At 31.1% G+C, this 12,005-nt stretch overlaps 1 protein-coding gene across 1 annotated transcript; it reads left to right on the top strand.

Moving 5' to 3' along the window:
- The first annotated feature begins 389 nt into the window (after positions 1-389).
- LOC123214158 (agamous-like MADS-box protein MADS2) lies at positions 390-6,271 on the top strand. Its single transcript, XM_044633905.1, has 8 exons — positions 390-799; positions 4,703-4,781; positions 4,934-4,995; positions 5,133-5,232; positions 5,342-5,383; positions 5,495-5,536; positions 5,675-5,802; positions 5,912-6,271. Exons 1-8 carry the CDS (start codon positions 615-617, stop codon positions 5,997-5,999), a joined length of 726 nt encoding a protein of 241 aa, XP_044489840.1. The 5' UTR covers positions 390-614; the 3' UTR covers positions 6,000-6,271.
- Positions 6,272-12,005: the final 5,734 nt, after the last annotated feature.

Raw genomic sequence — 12,005 nt, 5'->3', positions numbered from 1 at the left:
TGTTATGGCAATGCATCTCACCACGTTACACGATCTGTATCAATTAATTTCTTGCCCTTTTTATGATTCTCCAAAGGCCACAGCCCACACCTCCTTTCTCTATCTTTTTGGTCAATTTCGAATTTATTATTCTCGTCTTCGGTTTCCTGAGAAACAAACACGTTTAAATGTCGTTTGTTATGGACAGATTTATCTAATTATACTGGATTAATGTTTTTTTTTCAAGAGTAAACTGTGGAAATATGATGTTTTCAGAGGGGTAGTATTGTCAACGCAGGGAAATGATGTACTGCGATGGCTGTGGTGTCGACACGTAGAAACCCTAAATTGAGGAATGTTAGGTTGTCGTTAATGAAATGCAGAGATTTTATTCGGAAAAAATTAAATAAATAAAAGGACAAAGAGTAAAAAAGCCATCAGGCAGTCCCAACTTCTCTCTTTCTTCTGCATAAAATGATATCTGGTGCCTACTTTCTTCAAAAGCAGAATAGCTTCTTGCCCTAAACAAGAAGCAAAAGAGAGAGAGAAATTAAAAAGGAAAATCAAATTATTCTGGTTTGGTTGCCATAATTGATTTTTAGATTAAAAAACAAATAATTGATAATATATTAGTGATGGGGAGGGGAAGAGTGGAGCTGAGGAGGATAGAGAACAAGATAAACCGGCAGGTGACTTTTGCAAAGAGAAGAAATGGACTGTTAAAGAAGGCTTATGAGCTCTCAGTTTTGTGTGAAGCTGAGGTTGCTCTTATCATCTTCTCTAGCCGTGGTAAACTCTATGAGTTCTCAAGCACTTCCAAGTACGTTCTTTCTTTGTACACATCGTATTTTGCTATAGATTTTCTAGCGGATTAATCGTTATTATTACTTTGGTTTTTCTTTTCGTGGTTGTGTGGATACTTCGACGTGGTCGATGGGTTAGAATTGGATCTTTTGTGCATTTTTTGGATAAAAATGGTACATTTCCGGACTTTAATCAGAGGAAAATTAACAGTCACTTGTATTACTTGTTTGGATTCTGATGTTTTATGGGATCTGAGCTTCTGCAAAATATATAGGTTCTAAATATTTTTGTTTTAGGCGAATGTGATGCCTTCTTTGTTGTCTTAGACGGAAATAGATTCTCTGTCTTATAATTTTCAGTGACTCATTTAAAGTATTGACATTTTAATTTAAAAGGTTAAACATATTTGATCGCTTAGGTCTATTCACCATATAAAATTCATAATAGTTTCAATATTATTTCTTATTTTTGTTTTGATTTTGAGAAGTGCTGAGGATTCACTTTAGAAAGAAAAGATTACCCTAAGCTAAAAATCTGCAAACATTTTTAGCGAGCCACTTCTATTGATGATAAAATTTTAAGTAACAGATTTGATCGAAAGATTTAAACTGGGATGGTATATTCTCCATGTACTGGTGCACTATTTTGCTGACAAAAAACTAATGTCAGAAGATTGTAATATTAAGCGTCAATTAGATAGTAACAAAGAATACTACTTGCATGAGAGTTGACTAATTAAATATATAATCCAAGTCAAATCTTCTGGAAACTTCTTCATGCCTCCTATTATCGACATTATACTTGTCTAATTAGTTTTTATGAGAGTAGTTAGATGCTCAAAAATAGAGATCAGTAGGGCTGTTAAACTTGTTATCCAACCTGTTTATGATGATTTTTCTTTAATTATATAAGAATGAATTGGTGTATATACTTATGAAAAAAGAATTTTTTTAGTAGGTGACTCTGGTGATCCCTGAGGAATTGAAATTGGCATGCATTAAATCAAAGTTCTTCAATTTTGGTAACTGCAAAAATACTAAGATTTAGAAACTTTTCCATTAAGTCTCAGTTTTAAAAGGTTCTAATAAGCACCAAAAATCACTTCAAAGGTGCTATAAAATTACCCAATTTTTGGTGCAACGTGTATATTATGTCATCATTTGATGTGAATTAATTCATCGTTTATCATGTGAAACCCTATGTCAAGAGAAATTTAAAAGTCATTTGGTGTGTGTGTGTGTGTGTTTTTTTTTTTAAATTTAAAGTAAAATGATAATAACAAAAATGTCTTTATGAAATCAAATATATGTCATATGGTGTAATAGCACTTGTTCATTTTAATTTGCAAGGATGCCAAAATATGGATGTGGCTACTGCTGACTTGTTCTTGAGCATATGCCTAGTTCCACCCAAGCCAAAATCATTTAAAAGCCTTTTTCAGTGCATCACATGCTCATGATACAAATTTAAACAAAGTTTTTCTTCATTAAACCTAGTTGAATTTCAAGAAGTAATGTGTAAGTTATTTTGGAGTCTTTTGAATTATGTCTCTATATGTGTGTGTGTGTGTATAAACCTAAAAATGTTAGAGCAATATTATATGTACCAACTTTTGAGTATATACATGATGTGTGATGATATAATTAAATGTTACTTTATTTTTAATTCAAAATCACTTAATTGCTTAATGACATTTATCAAGTGTGTATCTATTTATGTGCTTAAAATAGATATGTATAGTTTAATTGATAATGTTAATCTGATTAAATAAACTATATTAAACTAACACATAATAAATTACCACTATGAATGATCTGTAATACTTCATAGCATGATGTCCTACATTGTACAATTACAAATGACATAAAATAAACATGTCATGTTAAACTGCTGAATTGTCTTGTGGCTTTTATTTGAACTTTTGTCAGCACGAACATCTGTTGGCTTCAGTCCATATGCCATAGTCCCAAAACTATGTTATTTTGGTAAGATTATGTGGGCTAAAGAAATTGTTACAGGTACAAAAGTAAAAATTACTAGATCTTTGACAAATTAGTGAAAAGATAGTGTCATTGTTATAGATAAAAACTCAGCAGGGTTAAGAGCCCCTCGAAAACTATGTTGTTTTGGTAAGATAATGTGGGTTACTATTAGTTATTTTTTTTCAGAGTTCTTCGTTAATTTACAAGCATAGGAAGGAAAATATATCAATTTAGTTATGTATTTTTTTTTATTCTTCACTATCAAATTTGAGTTATAAAAATTATGAACTAAAATTTGAAGTCTTCAGTTACATGTTTACAAATACGGCCTTGAAGAGTACCAAGGCTTTGACTTTATCGTGCATTCATTCCAAAAAATACGTCTATTTAGTTGATGAGATGAGACGCAACATGCAAGCATCTGTCTACCTAGTTGATGGATTTAAGCCTCTTAGTTGATATGACTAGACACTTATATTTGGTGGATGCGACCAAAGATGCAAGCACATGCACATGTGCTTGTGTTACAAACCATGTATCCGCTTTAGCATGATGAACTGTAAAATTTTAGAGCCATGATATCTGCCCACTTTCACAGTTAAGTATCTGTTTTTGGGTTTCATGATAGCGTCAAAAAGTCTGACATCATACCAGACCATCAAATCAAAATATGACACTTTATACCATTAAGATTGTATCATTAGATTATTTGTTAAAGGCGTTGCGAGGTTTTATATATGTCAAACTAGCTACCCAATCTTGTCACTGTGTTGTCATGTTGTAAACTCACATCTATGGTAATCCAAGCCTAAACTTCAATGTGATTAACGATAGAATGCATCGTGGTTGCTTACTTTAGAGGGACGAAGGTTTATAAACTAAGCCTAGAATTCACGTGATTGTTATATTACACTGTCAGGCCATTCATTATAAGTGCTTGAGCCAAACCAATTGATTAATCTAAGTTTTTTAGTTAAAAGGGAACTAATATTACATCATTGTTGCTTCCTTGAAGAGTGCAAAGGCTTATAAACTAAGCCTAAGCCTCCGCGAGGTCATGTAACATACCACACCATCTTTCCTAATAGTATTTATAAATGTTTGAGGTTGTTAATGTGTAAATGCACATTAACGAGAAATACACCAAATAAGAAAGATTCAAATGTTAAAATATAAAAAAATAGAATGTATAGAAAAGAGACAATAACTTTTTATATAGTATGGTTAGAAAGATTAAAAATTTACATCTATAGTGTTATTATTAAGTTGATCAAAGAATATTACAAGATGTTATATTATTAAAATAATTGTTACTGATTTATCTCTATTTTTCAATAATAATCCCTTACTATTTATATTTATAGTGAGGGGTTATATTTGAGTTATTGTAATAGTTAAGAATTATTTACAATATAATAGTGGCTTTCAAAATAGCGGATAGTATAGTTGTACTTTATTGGTTGTTGCTAATTTTTAGGAAATTGATTCCTTATCAATAAGAAATATCCTATCAATGTGGAGTTATTGTTGAAGTCGATGTATACAAACTGGAGTTCGGATTGAATGGGTTGTATATTTCTTACAATTGTATTTGCATTTTGAGGTACGTTTAAGATGGTTATATTGTCATCAAGTTGTGTTTTTGGATTGATTGGAACATTGCATATTTCTATTCGTTGAGGCATGTTTTAAGTTGAGTTAGTGCAGTCAAATGGCACCCGGATGTTCATTTTTGTTAGTTGAACTATATGTTATATAATGTTTTGTTGAGTCTTGAGTGCCCATCTCCTGGCGCATTCCAGGGGTGCTTGGCGTGCAGGAGGTGCAATGCAACAATACCTGCCTACTTTAATAAGAATGTGAAGATCTTTTCTGTTTAAGCTAACGCTAGTGGTTGTTTTATTACATGGTATTCGCATAACTTCTTGTCATTACAGTATTGCCAGTACACTTGAGAGGTACGAAAGTTATAGTTATGGATCTCTGGAAGCAAACCTGCCTAATAACGACATTGAGGTAATTTAGAGTTTAATCATGGTCCTATAATGTTGTAAAGCATATCGTATTATAACTAAGTGATTACTGTGTCACATTACATGGTTATGCTTCTCCTAACGATATCCTGCGCTAATGTTCAATATAAAATTTTCGTATTTTACATCATGCAGAGCAACTACCAGGAATACTTACAGCTTAAATCAAGATTTGAGCAGTTAAAGCACTCCCAGAGGTATTTCACCATGCTAAACGTCCAGCAACAGTGAATACATATGTATATATATATATATATATATTAACTTTTGGACAGCCTGCATTTTCTTTTTACATTGATAGTATGATTGTAAATATTTACTTGGCTTTTTGTAGACAACTTCTCGGTGAAGATATAGGAGACTTGGGAATATCAGACCTTGAACGGCTGGAGCGGCAACTGGACAATTCAGTGAGGCAAATCAGGTCACGCAAGGTAGCTAGAACCTTAAAGATCTCTTCTTCTTACTTCTTGTTGTTTCTTTAATTACTTTCTTGAAACATTAGACTGCATCCTTCTTGATACAACTATTAATTGAATGCAGGCCCAATCTCAGCTTGATCGGCTTTCTGAACTTCAAAGGAAGGTATACATATGCTCAGGAAGTTGTAAATTTATCTTATACGTACTTCCTTTCATAGAGATGAAAGATATAAATTGTTAAGCATAAACTATCTTTCATTTCTCCCTTGCACAGGAAGAAATGTTAATGGAAACCAACGATGTCTTAAGGAAGAAGGTAAGAAGCTTGCTCAACTCCAACCTCATCATCAATTTTTGCACCATATACATCCTCATCAATTAACAAACAAATACGCTCCACTTTTAATTCTCCCCACACGATTAGCTCTCATAAGTTAAGGTGAATGGTGGGCAGTTGGAAGACATTGATACAGCACTTAAATCATGGGAAGCTGGCGACCAAAGCTTCACCTACAGCAATAGGACTACTCAGTTTGAGCCTTTTACCCATCCTTTAAATAACAATAACACACTGCAGATGGGGTAATTTATCTTTCATGTTATTTCGTTATGCATCAAATCGAACAATGAATTTCTACTGATGATTGGGTCCTTCAATACTAATTTTTACGTGTGTGTGTGTGTGTTTCAGGTGCAATTCTGGTGGGGTTACGCATGAGGGAACTGCGGCTACTTCATCCCAAGATGTGAATGGACTCATTCCAGAGTGGATGCTGTGAGTCCCCTTGAAAAACCAACAATTATTTGTGAAAGCAAGTAATAATGCAAGAGAATAAGTAGACTCTGTTGTATGTCAACTCAGCTTCTTGTTATTGAACAATGGTTATTGGCAGTTGTTGAAAAACCCTATGTGATAAAGGGTAAGCCAATGCAATTATATTCAGACTTGGAACAACCGATTTGCTTCTTGTTCTTGCAGTCTACATATTTATATCTATAGCTGCTGTTGCTTTCGAAAAATAAATCTTAATGTTTAGTGGTTTTTGGATTTTGATATGAGTTGCTACTGTGGTGGAGCTCTATATTGACTGAAAATCGCCTATGTTTTTCTTGTTTTGCCAATTAAACCGACGAGCATTGTATCATGCATTCAATTTTGAATATAAAATTAGATACCCAGACGTTGTTTCATCATATAATTGGGTATTTAGATATTTAATTGAATGAACAATACTATATATATTCACTTTGAATACATAAATAAATACATATTTATATGTATCATCATATAATTAAGTATTATATTATCTTTAATTCAAAATCATCTAATCATATGATAATACATATAAATATGTATTTATTTATGTATTAAAAATAACATATATAATTTTATTATCATTGAATATAAATAATATTATTTTAAATTAAGGTATGACATATACATACATGCCATCTAATTATATGATCAAAATAATTTGTCTAACTCCAACCATATTAATTATTATTAGTGTTATTATAATATGAGAACAGAGAAAATATAAGTGTACAGTGGGGAGCAGTGTTGTTGATGCTTTGTGTAGAATTATTAAAGTGAATAATGTTTTTGTGGGTCAAATTAGTCAAAGAGTGGACATTATATAATAATTTCAATATTATATTCCATTTTTTTACCCAACAAAATCTAATCAAATCTAATCCAATCCAATCCAATCCAATCTAAAGGAATTTCTAAAATTCACCAAGTTTAACAGTCGCTACCATGCACTTGAGTGGACTCGACAACATGGTCATGGATGCCTCGTATTATTCCATTTACCAAAGTGAGTCAGATTGCGTTTTGTATTTACATGTTTTTACTTTGTTTAGGGTATAATGACATATTTATGAAATTTTGTGGTCTTTGGAATTTTAGGGAGGGACCACTGGCCACCATCCGTCCATCCGTCCATCCATCCATCCATCCATTCATCCATCCATCCGTGGTTGGAAATGATTGATTTAAATTGTTTGGTTGGATGAGCTCTGATTGGATATGATAATTTTGCTCTTAATTCAAAGATTTTATTTTTTTTTTTCAGTTTAATAAAAAAAAAAATTTTCAATAAAAAAGAGATAGAAACGAAAGTAAAAAGAATTTTAACAAACAGAAATGAGGATATATGTACATATCTTCATTCTATTTCACTCTACTTCATACTTATTTTTGTTCTTATTCTCGTCTTCGTCCTTGTCTTTATCATTTTATATTAATATATTTATTTAAAATATTAATATATTTTTATAATTTTAGATTATATATATTAATGTGATTAATATTTAATATTTATTATTTTTAAAATAATATGTTAGTTTTGATTTTATTATTTAATATATTTAGGTTATATTTAAAAATTTTGAGAAAAGATATTATTTAAGGTGCATGGAAAAATAATTTTTTTTTATGAAAATAAAAAAAATAGAAAATAATTTTTTCTTCAAAAAAAAAATAAAAAATTTATTATCTCAATAATAAGGACAAAAACGAAAATTGTGAAGTTCTCCCCATGTCTGTCTTGCCCTTCCCCAGCTATGATGATGAAAATACGTGGTGGTCCCTTACTCTCCCCTAAGTTTCGTTGCGTACAAGGTGTTGTGATTGATGTGGTTGGCCATATTCAAAAGTTTTGAGTGTGAGTGCAATTATTTCATATGCCCCCCACCCAACTTGTCTTTTCCACAGTTGACAATTACAGCTGGGAGCTCCTGACTACATAAATACCAAAAACTAAGGGTTATTATGTAAATAGTTGTTTTATAAGGCCTAATAAAAATAATCCCCAACCCTATCATCATTTTTTTGCTTTACATCAATTTCATTTTGGTAAATTTAATTATATATTTAAAAATATGTGTAAAATTTTATTATATTTTAATAATAAAAAAGTAAAATTATTTTATTAATAAGTTATAAATTTAAATTATAAAATTAAACGATAGAGTTTAATTAAAAACTCGAGCCAAACTTTTTTTAATTTGAATTTCACTTAATTTAAAAAATAAACTTCTAGTTGAAATTAACTCAAATCTAAACCAAACAAATTTATACTAAACTGAGACGACTTCAAAAATCAAGTTAGCTTGCTTTGGTTCCAACCTTAGGGCCTCACCGATTTCCTCTATCATTTCAATATGTATGAAGAACTTCTTTTCTCATCGTAAATATTTCAAAATTTTATTCTTAATTGGGTGAACCCAACAAAGGTCATCATAACTAATAAAATATTAAAATTTTTAAAAAGAATATCTGAGTTTAGTAAAATCTTTATTTACTTAATTTAGTAATCATAAGTTTAGTTATTGAAGAGTAAGTTTAATCAATATTGACAAAATCCTTATTAAAAAAAGAGGAAAAGGGCTCCTGTTCGATTTCTGGAAAACTAAAAAGAATGGACTCTAAGCATGGTCCTCCTTCAACTTAAACTAGCTTGTCGCACGTGCATGAAGGAGCCTAGTGGCGAATTATTATATTAATTTTCCCTATTGAATTTGCTCACGAGAATAGATTCTCCTGGTTTCGCCTTTTTTGGTTCGTTGTCATCAATAATATGAAATCTGTGTAGCTTTATATAGAAATAAAGAAGAAGATTGAGATTGATCCATTGACAATGGATTTGATTTATATCTTTCTTACTGTTACCTCATCCAGGTAAACAAGGGAATCTTTCAATTGGTTACCTCTACTTCGAAGTTTTTGTTGAATTATATGAGTGTCCGAGATTTGACTAAAATTACTTTTCATTGATTGAGCGTTTAAATCATATCTTTTCGCTAAAATTTTCGAAAAGTGGATTCTGATATAAATGTACAAACTAAAATTATTAAATTACCCTTTTCTCTTTTTTACTTTTTTTATTAATTATTTAGAGACATGCAAAATGACTTAACTATCCTTATTGATTAGTTATATTATGATTTTATATATTGAATGATTTGAGGACAAAGAAGTGACAAGAAGATGGTTTGAAATGAATAAGAAGTAATAAAATGGATTATGTTTGTCATAGTCTAGATTCAGATGACAACCGAATTTGTCATTGAAAATAGAGTGGTTGTAAATCTAAAAGTCAAGATTGCACCTTGGTCGATGCAATTTTAACCATCAGTTAAGGGCAAGATTACCGTGGCTAAAGATAGGACTGTAATCGTCGACTAAAAGTCATAAGTTTTTTTTTATTTTTTGATGTTTGGATGACAAATGTCAATACGAAAAATGAACAAAAGACATAACTTACCCACAAGATGAAAGAATCTAATGCACAAAGTGTGTGACTTGAACTTGAGTGAATCAATTCAAAGGAGATAAAAAAAAGAAAAGTTTCTATGATGTCAAATATATTCCATAGCTTGAGGATATTGCTCAAAATAATACTTAATCTTCTTTGAAAACCAAAAAAAAAAAAAAAATTACTTGTCTTGTTTTTAACGGTTTGATTTTAAATCATGTAACAAAATCAAAAGTAGTAAACTTTTAGGATTAAGAAGCAACACGATTCAATAATAAACTTTTTTGTTTTCAAATGATAAGTAAAATACTCATATAAAGGTAAAAATTGTAACAAAGAAAGTCTCAACTATATTCCTTCCTACTTTCTTCTAGATGTGAAGCTTTATGGCTTGCACAATTGCCGCAAGACACCCATCATCTTTTTCCAACTCACAAGTCAACTCGGTCTCTAACAAAATCCGCTTATGGCTCACTCTACCAATTTCTCCCTACCTCGTTATGTTCTATCGTTCTCTCTCTTCCCTTTTCTCAAACTCTCAAAATTTTCCTCTTTTCCATTGTTGTAGCACAAACCATCTGCTCCCTCAATTTTTTTTTTTTTTATGTTGTATGTTTTCGTTTAACATGGGCCAATGAGTTGGTTTTTTAAATAATGGATTGAGTTTCATTTGAGAAAGGGCAAAATTGGCATTGCATTGGTTTATTAAATTTTGGGAAATTGAATTACTCTTATGCCCATTTACAGTTAAGTTTCCATTAACAAAATTAAATTTATGATAAGAAAGTACGATTTATATATTCGTCGAATGAAGATAAATTTTTAAGTCAAATTTTGAGTGGGAAAGTGTTATTCACTTTGAATTATAATAACGTTTTAGTATTCTTTTTTTAATGTATTGATCACTTTTGGTTGATTGATGCTATACTTTTGGAGACTAAAGTTACCCATGGAATAATTAAATGGCATGACAAATGAGTTTGAATAACACCCTTTTTTTTTTCGAATTTACAATCACTATTTTAGGTAAATTAATATATCATAAATGTGACAGAGATTTAAATATAAATTTTTTATTTAAAATTTTTAATGCTTCGTTAGTTTTATTAATCTTATTTCTATGCTTTAATCTTATTTCAATCTTCAAAAAATTTTAATACTTATTTCTATGCTTTAATTTGTCGGAGATTAGTGACAGAATCAAATTAAAAAAAAAAAAAAGAAAAGTAATAAGACAAGAAGTTGAATATATTCGAGTGGTGTTTTTGTGTCAAAAATGCAATTAATGATTAGATTGGTTCAAGTGCTGTTTAGGTGGTGACCATTTTCGTTGCGTTGAGGCTTACAAATGCCAAAAAGACGCACATGGCTTTGCGGCTTTGTGGCTGCTATGTATAATTTTGTCAAAGAGTTATTAAAGTTTGATTAATACGTAAAACTCTTATAAATTAATAGTCTTGGGCCAAGGAAACCTATTAATTAGCCGTGAAGAGTAGTTTAAATGATTAAAAAAAATGATACATAAAAAAAATGTGTTTAAATTTCTTTCGATGACATATTAAAATTAAAATTTTAATTTATTTGGTTCAAAAATTATAAGATCGTCACTAAATTTGAAGTTTGTTTCACTCGATATGATTAGTTTGGTCCCAAAAGTGGTTTAATATGGATAAAACAAGATTATTTTATAAGTTATATTATGATCGTTTTCTTGCAACAGAAAAACAACTTAAAGATCCAAAATTTGTTCTATTCAGTATGACTGGTTTAATTCTGAAAATGGTTTAATATATATGAAATAAGACTATTTTAGAGGTTATAATTTAATCATTTTTTTGTGATAGAAAAACAACTTGAAGGATCTAAAGTTTGTTTCATTCGATGTGATTGGTTCAATTCTGAAATAAGACTATTTTTTAGGTTATAATCTGGCCATTTTCTTGTAATGAGGATGGTTTATAGAAAATTCCTCTATGGATTATCAGCATGTGCTTCAAGGATGTCAACTTGTGCAACATGAATTCAATTGTGTTTGACCAATCGTTAAGCAAATGGATCATAGAAAGATTGCATTGAAAAAGCCGAACTATGATGTGATGCAAATGCATCATCTAATTTTACCTTGTCTAAATCCTATTAAATTGCTGTACGTGAGGATAGAGAAAGCAATGGGCTTCCCCGCAAGAAAATTTCTGAGCCAAGACTAATTATCCACCCATGTAATGAGGTTTCTAAGGAATAGGGCTGGATTCGAGCCGAGCTAGCTCGGGCTCGAGCTCGGCTCGGCTCGGTTCGAGCCCGAAACGAGCCGGGCTCAGCTCGGCTCGATCGAGCTCGAGCCGAGCCCGAGCTGGCTCGGTATATTTTTTTAAAAATTTTTTTATACAAAACGGTGTCGTTTTGATTTTTATATATATACAAAACGGTGTCGTTTTGATATAAAAAACGAGCCGAACCGAGCCGTTACCGAGCCGAACTCGAGCCGAGCTGAATTCGGCTCGAGTCGAGCTCGAGCCGAACTCG

Source organism: Mangifera indica, chromosome 4 (genome assembly GCF_011075055.1).
Source record: "Mangifera indica cultivar Alphonso chromosome 4, CATAS_Mindica_2.1, whole genome shotgun sequence".
NCBI classification, from domain to species: domain Eukaryota; kingdom Viridiplantae; phylum Streptophyta; class Magnoliopsida; order Sapindales; family Anacardiaceae; genus Mangifera; species Mangifera indica.
The sequence above is the reverse complement of the archived record's forward strand: the minus strand, read 5'-3'. Positions and strand labels throughout refer to the sequence as shown.